Source organism: Cynocephalus volans, chromosome 9, assembly GCF_027409185.1.
Source record: "Cynocephalus volans isolate mCynVol1 chromosome 9, mCynVol1.pri, whole genome shotgun sequence".
NCBI lineage: Eukaryota > Metazoa > Chordata > Mammalia > Dermoptera > Cynocephalidae > Cynocephalus > Cynocephalus volans.
In genome coordinates, this window is record NC_084468.1 from 85,295,134 (window position 1) to 85,314,500 (window position 19,367).

General features: G+C 36.5%; 1 protein-coding gene across 1 annotated transcript in view; it reads right to left on the bottom strand.

Moving 5' to 3' along the window:
- STPG2 (sperm tail PG-rich repeat containing 2) overlaps positions 1-19,367 on the bottom strand; it is a 452,805-nt gene that overhangs the window by 412,057 nt on the left and 21,381 nt on the right. The window contains exons 5-6 of the mRNA XM_063107464.1: positions 12,333-12,445; positions 8,692-8,803 (exon numbers count right to left, since the gene is read on the bottom strand). Coding sequence (XP_062963534.1) covers positions 8,692-8,803; positions 12,333-12,445 — 225 coding nt within the window. The remainder of the gene's footprint in view (positions 1-8,691; positions 8,804-12,332; positions 12,446-19,367) is intronic.

A 19,367-nucleotide genomic window follows, 5' to 3' on the forward strand; every position in this document is an offset into this window, starting at 1 on the left:
TTGCAGCAACATGGATGAGCTTGTAGAAAATTATGTTAAGTTAAATAAACTTGGCTCAAAGGGAAAAATACTGCATGTCCTCACTCATGAATAAGAGCTAAGAGAGAAAGAAGGAAGGAAAGAAAGGCCACAGTGATGTGTTGGACTTGCACAGGATGAGAACAGACCAACGGTTATCAGGGCTGGGGGCATGGAGGGAGGGGGCACTGGAGAGAGGCTGGGTGGAGGACATAGGAATAACTGCAATATGAGGTTGTGAGTAGGCTGAAAGCACTGACTTACTCACCACATTATGGGAACAGGTGCTGATGGTCAGCTCTATGCCCCATGAATATGTATAATCAAATAAAAATAAAATAAAATATAAATAAATAAATAAAAAGAGAACATATTTAATGAAAAAGAATTTTTAAACACACTGATACCAATTATAATTCTTTATGTTATTATATTAGCTATCCCACAGTTTAAAAAAAAAAGATCAGTCTCCTCGGGCAGATCCTAAGATGGCGGTGGCTGCGGCGGTTGGCGCGGAGTAGCTGAGGTGAAAAAGGCGGCCACTGGGCCTCAGGCAGCCGGGAAACTTGTGGACCTTCCTCTTGCCATCTCTTAAGGGAGGACCGCTGCTGGTGGCCGGTCGTGGGGGCTGACCGCCACTATGCCCTTGGCAGGAGAGGCTGCCTCATTTACAGACAACAGCTTTGAAGTATGAAGCAGGAAAAGAACTGTTTCTGAGCTGCAAAAGTGAGTCTCTAAACAGGGAACACGGCGCCAGGGCTGCTGTTGACGCTGCCAGGATCCCGAAGGCCGGGGCTGCGCTGAAGGCAGCCAGCTGCCCTATTCAGGATTCGAGGTTTCAGGCCGGCATAAAAGAAGATTCCTGGGAGCGCCCAAGCCGCACCGGAGGACCGATTGAGCAGCCCGAGGAGGCAGCGGCCGAGAATGGGGACAGTGACAAAGCAGAGGCAGAGAAGGAGCCGCCCGACCCGGCACAGCCCTGTGAGTGACGCCCAGCCTGGCCCTGCTCAGGGGGGCGGACGCCCGCCAGGCTTCCGCCTGCCCCACAGGGCCACTCGCCGGCCCTGGGGCTACCTCCATTTTCTCAGGTGGTGGTGGCTCTGGCCCGGCTCGGCCAAGCCTGTCCTCCTTGCCCGGCTTGGCTCCTCACTGAACCTTCCCACTTGCTTGCCCCGGTGAAGGGCTTCTCAGGGCCTGCAGGCCAGCCTCCCCTCCCACTCCCTCTGCGGTTCTCTAGCGGGGCTGGTGGCATGGGGCGTCCCCGGCCAGCGTTGGGAGGGCAAGGAAGTACGGGCTGGGCTGGCTGTCACTCCACCGCACCCTGGGCTCCGGCCGCCAGTAAACTTCCTGTTACCGGGAGGCAGATACCATCTCTGCTGCCACCAGTTCAGAAAAATGCCTAACTGATTTCTGGTTAGGAAGGGCATGGTCAGAGAGATCCCGAGTTCACTTGAACCTGCCGGAGAGCGGACTGTGGGCGGGGACTGGACTCGGTCTGCACCGGGGGGATTCAAAGGTGAACCGTGTGCTGCGGGCTCCACCCTCGAGGAGCTCACGCTCTGGTGTGGGAGATAAGAGAAGCACACAAATCACCATGATACCAGGAGGAAGGTAATAAGGCCCAGGAAAGATCTACACAGTGCTACAAAGGCACCCAGAGTGACCGGTCATCTGCGCCTAGCAGAAACCTGGTAGACTACCTGAGCGAGGCGGTGCCAAGCAGGGTCTTGAAGGCCCAGCTGATAGACAAGGGTTGCAGAAGACACGTCCCAGCCCAGCCCAGTGCACACAGAGCGGGGAGACATCCGGGTAGGGAGGAGGAGACTCAACAGAAACCACACAACCTGTGGGGTCACCACTGCATGATACAACAGCCTGGGCCAGAGCGCACGGAACAGGGAGAAGTCCTGCACGGGAAGTGGAAGCTCAGCAGATACCACACACCCAGTGGTAACGTCCCATGATCCAGCAGCCCAGCAGAGTCCAAGCTGACCAGAGAGGTGGCTCCCCGGAGAGGCCCAAGACCCGAGGCAACCACACACACAAGGCACGAGAGGCCAACTGAGCAGTCACGGAGGTAGCCATACCAAATTGGCAACCACAGCAACATGTTAGTTAGTCAATAGACTCAAACTGGTGGACTGTGAAACCCCCTGCCACAAAGAATGAACATCAAAAAAAAGATACCAGAAATACAAAAAATCAAGAAAGTACACCACCAAAAGTTAATAAATCTCAAACTCTAGATCCTATAAAAAAAACAAGAAGCCCTTGAAATGACTAACAAGGAATTTCAAGTGATAATTCTAAGGAAACTGAATGAGATACAAGAAAACTCAGGTGGACATCATGATGAAACAAGGAAAAGTATACAGGACCTGACAGAGGAAATGTACAAGGAAATCAATGTCCTGAAAAAAAAGATAGCAGAACTTGCTGAACTGAAGAAGTTATTCAGCGAAATAAAAAACACAACGGAGAGTTTAACCAGCAGGCTTGTCGAAGTTGAAGAGAGAACCTATGAACTTGAAGATGGGCTGTTTGAAATAACACAACCAGACCAAAAAAAAAAAAAGAAAAGAAAAAAGAATCAAAGACATTGAAGAAAATCTGAGAGAGATATCAGACAACCTTAAGCGCTCAAATATCCGACTCATGGGTATCCCAGAAGGGGAGGAAAACGGAGATTGCATTGAAAACTTATTCAACAAAATAGTGGCAGAAAACTTTCCAGGTATAGGAAAAATCATAGATATTCAGATCCAGGAAGCTCAATGATCTCCAAATGTATTCAACCCAAAAAGTCCCTCTCCAAGGCATGTTATATTCAAATTGACAAAACTCAGAGACAAAGAGAGAATCTTAAAAGCTGCAAGAGAGAACCATCAAATCACATATAAGGGAGCCCCAATCAGGCTAACATCAGACTTTTCATAACAAACCCTAAAAGCTAGAAAGAAATAGGATGATATATTCAAAATACTAAAACACAAAGATCACCAGCCAAGAATACTCTACCCTGCAAGGCTATCCTTCCGAAATGAAGGGCAAATAGTATATTTCTCAGACAAACAAAAACTGCGGGAGTTCACTACCACACAACCACCCTTACAAGAAATCCTCAAGAGAGTACTGGGTTTGGTTCCTGAAAAATAGCTACCACTGCCAAAAACCCAAGAAAAATCAAAACCCACTAGTATAATAAAAATGGCATTCATGAAGAGAAAACAAACAAAGAAAAACGCTGTCTACAACCTGAGGAACCAACAAACACAGAAACCAAACACTAAATCAGAAAGCAAGGAACAAAAGACACCTAAGACAACCAAACAACCAATAAAATGCTAGAAATAAATCAACACCTTTCAATAACAACTCTTAATGTAAAAGGCTTAAATTCCCCAATCAAAAGACACAGACTGGCTGACTGGATCAAAACGGAGGACCCAACTATATGCTGCCTACAAGAGACCCACCTCACCCATAAAGATTCACATAGACTAAGACTGAAAGGATGGAAAAAGATTTACCATGCAAACAGAAAAGAAAAACGAGCTGGAGTAGCTATTCTTATATCTGACAAAACAGACTTTAAACTAAAAACCATAAAAAGAGACAATGAGGGACACTACTTAATGATAAAAGGAATGATGCATCAAGAAGACATAAAAATCATAAATATGTACACACCCAATGTTGCCGCAGCCAGATTTATAAAACAAACTCTGTTAGACCTAAAGAAGGAAATAGACACTAATATCATAATAGCAGGGGACCTGAACACCCCACTGTCAATATTAGACAGATCATCTAGGCAAAGAATCAGTAGAGAAACACAAGATCTAAACAAGACTCTAGACCAATTGGAATTGGCAGATATCTACAGAACATTCCATCCAACAACCTCAGAATATTCATTCTTCTCATCAGCACATGGATCATTCTCCAGGATAGATCACATATTAGGTCACAAATCAAGTCTCAATAAATTCAGAAAACTTGGAATTATCCCATATATTTTCTCAGACCACAATGGATTAAAACTAGTAATTAATAACAAATGAAACTATGGAAACTATACAAACACATGGAAATTGAACAGCATTCTACTTAATGACATATGGGTCCAAGAAGAAATCAACCAGGAAATCAAAAAATTTATTGTAACTAATGAAAATAATGATACATCATACCAAAATCTGTGGGATACTGCAAAAGTAGTATTAAGGGGGAAATTTATTGCATTAAATGCTCACCTCAGAAAAATGGAAAGATGGCAAGTGAACAACCTAACTCTTCACATTAAAGAACTAGAAAAACAAGAACAATTCAAAACTAAAGTTATCAGATGGAAAGAAATCATTATGATCAGAGCAGAACTGAATGAAATTGAAACCCAAAGAACAATACAAAAGATCAATGAATCAAAAAGTTGGTTTTTTGAAAAGATAAATAAAATTGACAAACCATTAGCATGGCTATCAAAAAAAAGAAGAGAGAAGATTCAAATAACAAAAATTAGAAATGAAAAAGGCGATATTACAACTGATTCATCTGAAATACAAGGAATCATTCGAGACGACTATAAACAACTATATGCCAACAAATTAGAAAATCTGTAGGAAATGGATAAATTTCTGGACACACACAAGCTCCCAAAACTGAACCATGAAGACGTAGAAAATTTGAACAGACCAATAACAATAAAGGAGATTGAAGCTGTGATCAGAAGGCTCCCAACAAAGAAAAGCCCAGGACCAGATGGATTCACAGCAGAATTTTACCAAATATTCAAAGAGGAATTGACACCGATTCTTTACAAACTATTCAAAAGATTGAAACGGACGCAAATCTCCCAAACTCATTCTATGAAGAAAATATCATCCTGATACCAAAACCAGGTAAAGATATAACCAAAAAAGAAAACTACAGGCCGATATCCTTGATGAATATAGATGCAAAAATCCTCACTAAAATACTAGCAAACAGAATACAGCAACACATACGTAAAATTATTCACCACGATCAAGTGGGATTCATCCCAGGGATGCAAGGTTGGTTCAACATACGCAAATCAATAAATGTGATACCCCATATTAATGAAATCAAACACAAGGACCATATGATCATCTCTATAGATACTGAAAAAGCATTTGATAAAATTCAGCACTCATTCATGACAAAGACCCTCTATAATTTAGGTATAGAGGGAAAGTATCTCAACATAATGAAAGCCATATATGCCAAACCCACAGCCAATATCATCCTGAATGGGGAAAAGCTGAAAGCTTTTCCTTTAAGAACAGGAACTAGACAAGAATGCCCACTCTCACCACTCCTATTCAACATAGTGTTGGAAGTACTAGCCAGAGCAATCAGAGAAGAGAAGGAAATTAAGGGCATCCCTGTTTGCAGATGACATGATCCTATATATCGAACAGCCTAAAACCTCTACAAAAAAACTCTTGGAATTGATAAATGATTTTAGCACTTTAGCAGGATACAAAATCAACACACAAAAATCAGTAGCATTTCTTTTCTCCAATAGTGAACATGCAAAACAAGAAATCAAGAAAGCCCGCCCATTTACAATAGCCACCAAAGAAATAAAATACTTAGGGATTGAGTTAACCAAGGAGTTGAAAAATCTCTATAATGAGAACTACAAACCACTGCTGAGAGAAATTAGAGAGGATACAAGAAGATGGAAAGATATCCCATGCTCTTGGATTGGAAGAATCAACATAGTGAAAATGTCCATACTACCCAAAGTGATATACAAATTCAATGCAATCCCCATCAAAATTCCAAAGACAGTTTTCTCAGAAATGGAAAGAACTATCCAGACATTTATATGGAATAATAAAAGACCACACGTAGCCAAAGCAATGCTGAACAAAATAAATAAAGCTGGAGGCATAACACTACCCGACTTTAAGCTATACTACAAAGCTATAATAACCAAAACAGTATGGTACTGGAATAAAAACAGACACACTGATCAATGGAATAGAATAGAGAATCCAGAAATCAATCCACACACTTACTGCCATCTGATCTTTGACAAAGGCACCAAGCCTATTCACTGGGGAAGGGACTGCCTCTTCAGCAAATGGTGCTGGGATAACTGGATATCCATATGCAGGAGAACGAAATTAGACCCATACCTCTCACCATATACTAACATCAACTCAGAATGTATTAAGGATTTAAATATACACCCTGAAACAATGAAACTTCTTCAAGAAAACATAGGAGAAACACTTCAGGAAATAGGACTGGACACAGACTTCATGAATACGACCCCAAAAGCATGGGCAACCAAAGGAAAAATAAACAAATGGGATTATATCAAACTAAAAAGCTTCTGCACAGCAAAAGAAACAATTAACAGAGTTAAAAGACAACCAACAGAGTGGGAGAAAATATTTGCAAAATATACATCTGACAAAGGATTAATGTCCAGAATATATAAGGAACTCAAACAACTTTACAAGAAAAAAACAAGCAACCCAATTAAAAAATGGGCAAAAGAGCTAAGTAGGCATTTCTCTAAGGAAGATATACAAATGGCCAACAGACATATGAAAAAATGCTCAACATCACTCAGCATCCGGGAAATGCAAATCAAAACCACACTGAGATACCATCTCACCCCAGTTTGGATGGCTAAAATCCAAAGGACTCTGAACGATAAATGCTGGCGAGGTTGCGGAGAAAAAGGAACTCTCATACACTGTTGGTGGGACTGCAAAATGGTGCAGCCTCTATGGAAAATGGTATGGAGGTTCCTCAAACAATTGCAGATAGATCTACCATATGACCCAGCTATCCCACTGCTGGGAATATACCCAGAGGAATGGAAATCATCAAGTCGAAGGTATACCTGTTCCCCAATGTTCATTGCAGCACTCTTTACAATAGCCAAGAGTTTGAACCAGCCCAAATGTCCATCATCGGATGAGTGGATACAGAAAATGTGGTACATCTACACAATACTACTCAGCTATAAAAACGAATAAAATACTGCCATTTGCAACAACATGGATGGACCTTGAGAGAATTATATTAAATGAAACGAGTCAGGCACAGAAAGAGAAATACCACATGTTCTCACTTATTGGTGGGAGCTAAAAATTAATATATAAATTCACACACACACACACAAAAAAAAAAATCCGGGGGCGGGGGGGGGAAGAAGATATAACAGCCACAATTACTTGAAGTTGATACGACAAGCAAACAGAAAGGACATTGTTGGGGGGGAGAGGGAGGAGAGGAAAGAGGGAGGGAGGTTTTTGTAAGGGGCAACAATAATCAACCACAATGTATATCGACAAAATAAAAGTTTAAATAATTAAATAAATAAATATAATCATCTTTGACCTTAGTAATCTCAATAGCAAAGCAAATAATGCAATGATATAAGCACCCTGATATTAATTTAAAAGTCATCTAATATAAACTTCTTCCTCCTTTCAAATAATGTAAGATAGCACTATGAAAGAAGATTTTAAAATAATGTACTAATAATATTTCTAAAATATGTTTTCCACAAAAAATCGACTGAGAAAATAATCTTTCTTACTTTAATTTTTGCATATTTTTACTAACATGTAAAGCAAAATATTACCTATAAATAAATTCTATTGATGAATAAAACATTAATGAGAAACAAAGGCTTTTTTCACCTTTTCCTGAGTATATTTTAAAATAATTATATTCATTAGTTGTACTGATTCTAAATAAATACTTCTCACATGCTTTCAGATTTGTAATTGTTATGCTATAAAAATAATTATATTATCTTATTCTGTTATCACATCTTTTTCTAACATGTATATATTAGAAAATATTTTTCATTGCTGATTAATATTCAGGAGAAGACCAAGGAAATCAAATGCAGAGAAAATTCTCACTGAAGTAGTCATTTATTTTTCAATAGAGAATGACTTATCCTTACTCTAAATGCAGGCATTTTTAAATTTTCATTCTATAATCTTCAGATTTTAAGTTAAATATAAAATATTGAAGAAAAAAATCCAGAGTTCTACAGGTTCCAAATTAGTAAACTGAAATGTAGCTACAAAAAAAAATGAAATTCTGGGTTTTGTATTAATAAACATATACTATCTAGTACAAGAAAGAATCTTATTATATACAGTCAGACAATACCCAGAATATTAAGCTTGGTTCTAGATACCATATTAAAAAAGAGAAAAAAATTTTCACAAACTGAAGAAGGTCCCTAGATGACTTCAAAGGAAAGTAAGTGAATTTGAAGTTAAACAATAAGAACAGTCAAAAGTACTTGGAACTTTTATCCTTACTAGAAAACACTTAAAGGAAAACTGAAAAGAAATAATAGGAAAAGGGAGAATAGTAAATAGGCAGGAGGCAGGTAAATTTGCATCAGTTTAAGGACATTTTAAGAAAAAGAGTTGTCTAATACTGAAACAAGATACCTTGGGAGTCATGAGTTCCACAAGAGAAGAGGCATTCAAGCAGAGACAGTGACCACTTCACAGAGATATTAAATACAGTTCCTTGTACCATATTCACTGAGTGACAATTAGCTATCAGGCACAGTAGATTTAAGGGTAACTTTGTGGCAACAGAATTCAATGATCTTAAAATATGGAAAATAGATGAAATAGCCACTTTTCAACTTACCTTTTTCTCCTCCTGCAATATTATTATGTCATAAAATCGTGGGATATATGAGCAATAATTTTGCTGTTGATCTTTCTTGATATTAATATTTTCATAATGTAATGTCTTTTCCCTTAGAAAATTCAGACAGAAATTGAGTTCTCAACTTTAAATGTATAAATGTTTACATAAGCAAAGAGAATATTTTTATAGCAACATTTCCTGCTCTAAAAGTATGTGATAATAAGATCATCTAGGTTTATTAGACCAATATATTCAAAATTTTGTAAAATGTATTCATTTATGTTAGTTATGCTGCTTTTTCCAATTCAGAGAATTATTATAAACCTATTCTAATGACTCCAAAAAGAAAATTGAATGTGGTTTTACATCATGAATTGAAATAAAAAGCTACCAAAGAAAAGTTTCCTTATATTCTACTTACCATTAAAAGTCTTTAAAATTCCAAATCCTTTGCTATTTTAACTTTACTAAAATAAAGGGGAACAAGCTGCCTGGTTAGCTCATTTGGGAAAGCATAGTGCTGATAACACCAAGGTCAAAGATTCAGATCCCCTTACCAACCAGCTGCCAAAACAATAAGATAAGTAAAATAAAATAAAGGAGAAATAGCCCTATGCTATCTGTATCATAAAACAATCAGGAAAAAGACATAAAGAAAGATCTTTGAAAATGAAAGGGAAGCTTATTTTCATTGAAATTTAGACAACCTCAAGAAAGAATCACAAACTAAGTAAACAGTTATTAAGAGCCCAAGCTTTGGAGTCAGTCAGCCTGATAGGAATCACAGCATTGCTACCAACTAGCTGTGTGACATTTTGCAAATCATCCAACTGCTCTAAGCTTCAGATTCTTCATCTGTAATTAGAAATAGTAATAATCAATTCTCAAGGTTGCAATGATTAAACTAGATAATACACGTGAAGTGCTTAGTGGCATACATGGCTCCTAATAAGCACATAACTATTAGCTATTATTATTATAAGATTTACATTTAAATTGGCTATACTGACAGTACCACTATTTTTTTTCTATTTGTTAAACAGAATTTCAAAGAAATCTGACATCCAACATTTCTAACAAACAATATTGAACATAAACACGAATTAAAAAATAGATAATAGTAAAACATAAAACTCCAAGTTACATAATAATTGCCATTATTTTCTTTGTTCAGTAGTGCTACAATTTAAATATACATTTACCATCCAAGATCACCATTTAATGCTCATTTCTTCACTGATTTTTATTTACACAAAATTCAACAAATAAACTTGTTTTCAAAACTTCAAATGGGTTTATAGATAACAAATTTGTATTTGGTAAATCAGAAGTGTCACATATCATTTAGGTCTGTACCTTTCCCAAAAAGAGACCTACAAGCTTATCTTTCCATTTAGGGTGACCAAATAGCTCTACTTTTGTATTATATCAAGTCTCCTAGAATAATTCTGACTCAACCAATAAAAAAAAGTTTAAAAAGTAAAAAAACAGTATGAAATGTCAACTACCAGAAGGAACCAAGACAACTGCAAATAAAAGATACAGTGAAAGCAGCCAAACCAAAGAGTGAATGAATTGTGAAGATGGAGAAATAACTGAAGCAGTCAGGAATTCAGTCTACATGAATGCATTCCTGCAAGCAATAGTGAAAACAAATGGAAGAAGAGGAGAACCAGGAGAAAGAATAATAAAGTCATAGAAAGCAATGCATAAAAATAGGGAGGAATGGGACTGGGTCAATGTTGGGAAAGTAAAAAGGACTAGCAAGAAAAACTACCAAGTAAAATCAGAGCTAACACTGATTACATAGAGTCCTGGTTATGCCTAGGGTACTTAGAAGTAAGCACAATGAATGGAAAACAATCATTACACACTGATATACCTTTAAAAAGACGAATTCTGGTTTATGTTATTTAAACCCTGCTAAAAGTAAAATGTATCCCCCAAAAGTTCATGTGTTGGAAACCTGAAGTTGGAAACTTGATCCCCACTGTACAGTGTTTAGGGTGGGAAATCCAATGAGATATTTGAAAGGTGTGGCTCTTGAAGGGTGATTGGATCATGAGGACTGTGCCCTCATGAATGAATTAATACATTCATTGAGTAAAGAATTATCATGGATGTGGACTGGTGGCTTTATAAGGAGCACATGAGAGAGCTCTTGCTATTCTCTTGCCATGTGATACCCTGTGTTGCCACAGGATTCTGTAGAGAATTCCCACTAGGAAGAAGGCCCTCACCAGATATGCCTCCTGGACCTTAGACTTCCCAGTCTCCAAAACTGTAAGAAAAATAAATTGTATTTATTCTATAAATTACCCAGTTTCAGGTATTTAGTTATAAGCAACAGAAACAGACTAATACAAACCTTAATAAAACTTATGAGAAAGAGAGAAGCAAAGCAGCCAATCTGGGAGAAGAAAAGGATAGAACTAAAGTACTGAACAACAAAAACATATGTCAAGAAGGGGATGATCAGAGTTAGAATGTTATATAGACCTTCTCTTGTCTGGAAAAATGATAATGATATAAATTATAGACTTTATTAAGCTAAATATGCATGTTAAGGTTCTAGCATAACTACTAAAAGAATAAAAATATAAAGGTGTATCTTCCATATTAGGAAAGTGAAAAATGAAAAAGGCAGCAGACTAGAATCTAAATTTCAGAAAACAAGGACTATATTTTATTCTTTTTATTCTCACTTATTAAGTTCAGTACTTAGCAAGAATTCAAACAATGTTTGTTCAATGAATAAACAGCAGCAGGGGAGTCCAAGCAAGAGCCTAAGCTATGTTCATTGCTAGTATACAGGCATGTCTGAATCTGTGTAGCAAACTAATTGAGTATAATCACTATGGGACTTCTTGGGAGAAAGGTCATGCTATGAAAGAATCAGGCAGAGAAGCCGGACTTTGTTAAAAAATGAATCACGAAAGGTGTAATAAATTCTGAGGACAACGTGGTATTTGTTACTCAATTTTGCCTTCCATGTATTCGTGTCTAAAGGCCCAACTGCAGGAGTAGGAGAAAATAAAGACAGAAATAGTTTTTGTTTTTGTTTTTGTTTTTTTGCCAGAAATGTATTTACAAACTTCATAACAATTACTTCCAACCTGATATCATAGCTCTGACTAACACTTACTGAGAATCCATCATGTAATCAGAAGAATGAAGATAAGAGCCTAGGATAAGATGGAGAATCCTGGGTTGCCTTCTTTTGTATTTTTTCTGATCTTTTGTCCACTTTATGATTAAGGATAGTATATTTTAGTACACAGATACAGGGGCTGTGTAATCTAACAGGCCTCAGTTAAAGCCTAGCTCTGCCACTTAATAGCCACGTAATCTTGAATATGTTATTTATTCTCTTTGACTAGGATTTTTTCACTGATAAAATGGGTACAATACTAACAACACAGAGACTTATGAAGATTAAATGAGTTAATATATGTAAAGTAGTACAGGTGGTACAGGATCTGGCTCATAAAAAAGTTTTCATATGTTACACCAAAATGTAATACTTCTTGGAGTTTTACATACGAATTTTTCCTTTCTTAACAGCATATCCTAGTCTGAATTGTTAGAATACTTTATAATCAAGAACTACATTAAAAGTATACTATTTTTTTACTTACTGTTCTATGTCATACTGTCCAGGACCAGGACCTGACTTTTTAGGTAACTCTTGTCTTCCCAGAGAATTGCCAAAATGTATACCTTTGTATTTCAAAGTTGCATTGGAAACATCCTAGAAAAAAAAAAAGTGAAGATGAGCACATTGTTTAAACAAGTCACAAAACAATGTTTAACTTTACTTAAATCTAAATCTAAAGCAAGGATAGCCTCAGTCAAGAATGCTAAATTGTTCTTTGATAGATGTCAAGCTAAGTTGTCACTGCTGTGCCCCATCCCACTCGTGAGTCAGCCAGAGAAGTGCCTTTTATATTAGCATATCTTCAACCAATATTAATAGCTTTGCTCTTAGCAGTACACTTAGTAATCTAAAACCTTAAGAGCAATGGAAATTAGCTCCTTATTGTTTAAAAAGAGGAACAGGAGATCGTATTATTTAGGGAACGGAAAAGCCTATTAAAAATTACCTTAATTAAACAAATTGAGAAAATGCAAACATCACCAAGAGACATTGATAATTTCAAATTATCTGATATTTAAAAACATATTCACTTCAATTTATCAAAGAGTAAGAAATAGATAACAATAAATTAAACACTACCACAGTTCATTTTATTGCTAATGCTTGAGGACAAGATCAGTCCTTTAATGCCAAAGAAATTATTTGTAACATGGGAAATCAAAAATCATCTTTTCTCTACATCCATTATAATAAATGTCAAAACTAAATGTGAGCCATATAAAGTTAAAGCACCTGGCTTCATCAGAAACTAAAATAATAAAGTATAATACAATAATAGTAGCTTCTCTTACAGGAATTCTCTTCTCTTGGCCTAATATATTCGTACTTGAGCAATCATTTAAGATTTTTTTTTTTTTTTTTGATCGGTAAGGGGATCGCAACCCTCGGCATGGTGTGGTCTACACCACACTCAGCCAGTGAGTGCACCGGCCATCCCTATATAGGATCCTAACCCGCGGCCTCAGCGCCACCAGCGCCACACTCTCCCGAGTGAGCCACGGTGCCAGCCCATTTAAGAATTTTTTTAAACTCATTTTTTAACTGATGGTAGAAAATAAACTCTAGTTCACTTATTTTCAATTTACATTTATAAAAATATAGTTTTAGAACAAGCTTGGATTATTAAAACAAGTTATATATAAAGAATAAAATCCCCATAACATAAACTTATAGTTTAAATGCATAAAATACTGTGTCAGTTGTTCTATGTGGCTAATAACAAAGCAGAGGAATCAACCTCTCTCAATTACCATTATAAGCAATATTAATGCAATAAATAGCAATATTAGTGATAAAAATCATAATTTCAGTCAAAATGGTGGATCAAACCCATACCTGCCCCACTGCACACCCAAAATTTCAAAAAAAGTGCATAAAATAGACACAAATTATCAGTGCTAGAAACTAGAAGTTATCATTTACTTGCTAGAAACTTTAAGGAATTTCTAGAAAATATAGCACAGCACGAACTCAAATCAGAAAAGACTTCACTACATGTGTAAAGAGCCTCGGTTAAACCCTACTAACATCCCCAGAAAGACAGAAACTGAAGATAAGGATGGACTCTTCGGTACTGAGTAGGGAGCAATTCTCAAAACTACTAGTACCTTTGGAGATCTGCACCAGTACCGTCATGTGAAGTGCTGAGGAGAATGCGAACTCCCACTTTATTCTTAGCATGGGCAGTTAGTAATAAATTGGAAGCACTGTCATTGGCTCCTAAGGACTTTCTAGTTAGAGAGCAATACTCCGGAAAGCTCTGGGATGCCACAACAAAATCCAAAAAGAAGCTGGCACAGCACTTAAGTTCCTTACCACGTAAAAACTTTTACGTCCTTGAACTTACCATCAACAACAAGCCCTCAGATATTATAAAATATAAACACACTAAAATTAAACTTTCCCTTCCACATCCATCTATCCTGAAAGAATTAACTAGGAACTCTGATAGTTATTCTTAAGTGTCAAATTGATTAGATTAAGGGATACCCACTTAGCTGGTAAAGCATTATTTCTGGGTATGCTTGTGAGGGTGTCTGTGGAAGAGACTGGCATTTGATCAGTGAACTGAGTCAGGAAGATCCATCCTCACCCAAGGTGAGTGGGCACTATACAATTGGTTGAGGGCCCAGACAGAACAAAAATGCAGAGGAAAGGTGAATTCTCTCTCTCTTCTGGAGCTGGGACACCCATCTTCTCTTGCCCTTGGACATCAGAAGAGAACTCCATGTTCTCCAGCCTTTGAATTATGGGACTTGCACCAGCAACACCCCAAGTTCTCCTTGAACTAAGAGTTATACCATTGGATCCCCTGGTTCTCAGGCCTTTGGACTTGGACTGAGCTACTCCACTGGCTTTCCTGGTTTTCCAGCTTGCAAACCACATATTGTGGGACTCCACAGCTTCCATAATCACACATCACAGGAGTCAATTCACTCTCAATATAGCTCATATATATATCAAAAAAAGTAGAATATACATACATGACAGGAGATATATATATATGTGTTCTTTATATATCCTATGATAATATCAATATATATGTGTGTATGTATATATGATAGGTTATATATATGAACCAATAGGATATATGTATTTCCTATAGATTCTGTTTCTCTGGAGAACCCTGACTAATACAGGGATTAACACAATCTCTGACAGAACTGCAATGTTTGCAAGTGAAATAGGATCCTTCTAGATTTTTTTTTCATAGATGCAATCTCATAGAGAAACTTAATTATAGTTTTTCTAAAGATTTCTCCTGCTTTGATTTTAGTAAACCCCTGTTTGTTTCTTGCTTGAGATAGTGAAGGATGTTGGAGCTGAGGGTAGAGAAACAGGGAATCACTAGCTATGTCCAAGTAGGATTCAGACGTGTTTTGGAATGTCTGGTGAACTAACAGAGCAAGCCACCCAGAAAGCAAATGTGAAAACTAATCCTATGGAAACAGCTAATCATGATGACCTCACCCAGTGAGAAAACCATAGTGTCAAAAGACTGGCAACGCTAAATACCGAGTGTTTTCTGTTGACTAAATTTGCCTCCTAACACAGACAATCCCCACTGGATTTATGCCTGTATCCTGTGGAGTGCAGAGGCAATGATAAAAATCTACAAGAATTGCCTCATTAAAACACTGGTAAAAATCATCACTAATTTTGAACACTTCTAATAGAGTATAACACAAAGAAAGAAGGACATTCTTTCTTCTCCGACACATCCCTTCACCTCAACTCATCGGACAACTTTAGCTGTGAGCGAGAACATCGGTGGAAATGCCCAGCAGAGAGCACCTTCTGACAAGAGCCTGAAGTGCCTGGTGGAGAAGGAGCTGTACGCAGTGGAAACATAACTCCTTCAGAAACATGTTTGAGTCCCCGAGGACTTCTAGAAACACCTGGAAATAGAAACTTTGTAGAAGACTGGAAGACCTCTACACTGACAGGTGGAGAAAACAAACACTGATATTTGAGTTATTAACATTATTGCGACTCTCTTTAGTACCTGCAACCCAACGAAGCCTGGGAAAACTTACGTTAAATAAAAAGGATTAATCCTTATTTTCTCCAGGAATATTTCCAGCACTGTAAATGGTCTCAACGTGCTTGGATTATCGATCTGTTGATCCCTTCTAATGAATTATAACACAAAGAGCAGAGAGATATTCTCCCCTCTTCACTATGGATGTTCAGCTTTAACACAGTCCTATAAAGCACTATGTCAAAGTAAGATATTATTATTATTAATATCATTATTATTATTACAAGTAGGGATTCTATTTGATAGACAATTCCGAAGCCCAGCCCCTTGTCAGGTCCCTGATAGAACAAGGCTATGAATAAAAATTGAAAGAGCTGTCTCACCAATCTCTGTAACACATTGGGTATACATACACTGCTTTGGGACTTCTACGTATAACACAAAAAGAAATAAAGCCATCACACTATACAAAGTCTTTGGGTCTGAAGGTGCGAGACAAATGCTATAACACCTAGCAGAATAGCATTGAAAAGTGGCAGAGTCTGACTTGTCCAGCAGAGCAGCATATACCTGTAGACAAATACTGAGAAAAACCATTGCATCCACTAGAGTAGCTGAAAAGCAGCCTGTTCCTGTTGGGTCAGTGGTAACTCCAAAGACTGCTGCACCCAATAGAGCTTCAGAAAAAGAGAGTGCCTAGGTACACAACACTTTCTTTTGCTAAAGTAAGTGTTCTAGACCAACTTTCAAATGGAATTACCTAATAGAACCATGGATTTTAAAATACATAGGCAATTTTGATGGCAGAAAGAACAAAACTTCCCATTTATTTTGTACTTCACTTTTTCTTAGAAATAAATAAGAATTTATTTTATTTCATTTTGTTTTATTTATTTTTGCATTTGGCTTATATGGGGATCCGAATCCTTAACCAACTGAGCTAACAAGCTAGTCCAAGAAAAATTTTATAATTGTGCAGATTTGTTCCACTACATTATGACCTTAATAGTCAATGAAATACAAAATGTAGAACTATGTTCTAATATAACATAGCCATTTTGGATATATTAGTTTATATATTTCATAAAGAAGCATATCTAATATATTGATTTACAACAGCCTATGAAGTTGTCAAAAAATCAACGTTTTAAAACAGAGCATTTTAAGTTATTTTTACACCACATTTTTATAGCCTAAAATATCATGTTAAGATTTAATATCAATTCTTTTAACACAGCAATTCAGGACCTTGAGCAAAATTGTCTCAGATGTTTTCTTCAGGTGAATTTACATTCTTGAGATTTTATGGTCCAACTATTTAACAATTTAAAAGTAATCCAGTAGAAGGAAAGATTATGTAGGTACACACACATGCACGCACAAACACACTATTCAAGACATTAGCAAAATCCTTTTCCTGTGTATATGATAAAATTAATTTCATTTAAACCATGTGAATTGATGACTACTTAACTCACTAACCTCTGCAGTACTCAGGTAAATGTTCAATCTGAAATTTAATTTAAAATCCTTTTAAAAACACAGGCAGAAAACAAAGCATAAATTGATGCACTCAACTGTAAATCACACATTCTTTTATGTCAATAAGGATTGACAATACAAACCTCAAGGTCACTGTCAACTTGGAAAGTCATTAGCAAATAAAATATGACTTAATTGAAGCAAACTCAGCATGGAGCTGCATTATTTTAAGTGAATGCTATAATATAACTTGAAAAAGAATTACTAACTGCCACTCTTATTGACAATTAAATGAATGATGGGGCTATTCAACTTTTCCCCATGTACTTTCATAATTAAATATGTAAAGAAAATTTGTGAAGAATTAAAAGTCCCAAAATGCATCAATTCAAACATTAATGGGCTGATTTCCAGTGTGGCAGCACACAGGTAGTTCCCAGCATGTTATCATTAGCAAATATGCCAGTATCATAATTCCAATCACAAACTTTGCTTGTGAAATCCATCTCTGAAAAATAGATTTCCAAAGGTTACCTGGGCTCTTCTTAAAGAAGAAAGAAGCTAAATTTTGTCATTCAAAATGTTATACAAAATAATTTTTATATAGAATTTCTCTTTACAGGTTAAGTTCAGCTAAAGTTTATTATTTGTCAGCTAGAGTCTTATGTAACTCTTAATTCTGTATTTAAGCTTTGTTAGATACATTCAGCAGGTGTGATTCACCAGTAATGGAAGAAACACATAATTACCTATCTATTAGATTAATTTCTTAATTTTCTATTAATATTCACATCTAGAAATTGAGCCAACATATAGTATTATCTAAAAAAGCAACTAAAGAAAAAGGCAGAATTATCAGACATTTGGATAGCATTTGAACTAACATTATTACAATATCACATTTGCAGCAGTCTGTAAAGACCTGTGTTTTTCTTTAGGAGAAACAGATAAAAATAAAGACTTCAGCTACTGAGGTTTGCCACCCTATCTCCAATTCTTCACTCAAATTAAAGATGAGGATTTCACAAAATATCATAATTCAATTCACATTAAACTCAGCTGAATCTTCTTGGATGTTAAGAATATCTTTTTATGTAAATCTATGTTTTTACATAATGTTTTCTCAAATTAGATCTAGATTTTTATTTTAATAAACACAAGCTGGATTGATTCAAGTTACTAAAATAGGTCATCAAATAAATTGGACCTATTAAAATTATGGAATGAATTTTCCTCTTCTTTCTGTCTTCTATGAATAATAATTTAGCCAGAAAGAAATCAAGTTTTATATGTCAAAGTCACGCTTATTCATATGGGGAAAGGTATTACACATCTGGGAAAGACTGAAGACATTATTTTGGCTTTCTGGTAGATGACACATTGTTCCAAAACAGAAATAGTTTATACAGAAAATACAATCTTAAAGCAAAAATTACATTTCGAGATTTAATTTGAAAGTAATAAGGAAATTTTCTAAGCTAAGACCAAGTATCTATGACTATATTGGAAAAGAAATACTAAATCAAATATATTAGACCAAAGCTTTTTCCCAAGATATTTCAGATAAGGAAATTGAGCACAAAAAGATTAACTAAATTGGCCAAGAACAAATAACTATTAAGTGGTGGATTCAGGAAACAAACCTAGGTATTCTGTCTCCATTATACTTCATCTCATAACTTGTCCTTCGCCTTGGAGAATATATCATGATATTAGACCACAGGACTTCCATCAATTTCACTGCAATGTTTACAAAATTGAATTTCTTTGTTCTATTAAGCATATCTTACTCAAATATCTAAGATACTTGCCACTCTCTGTTGATGAAGACTAATTATTATGTTGTTATTATGAACAGGATAATGGGATAGTCAAGGCCTAGAAGACCAGGGAAGGCATAGAAAGGGAGAAAGTGAGACAAAAGTTTCCATGGTTCAAAAGAAATGGTAAGTCTCAGGAAGAGAACAGTAAACATACAACTTATAATATCCTTATTCTCTATTTACAAGAAATAACCTGGTTCTTCATAAGTTTTATGGCATGGAGCAATCC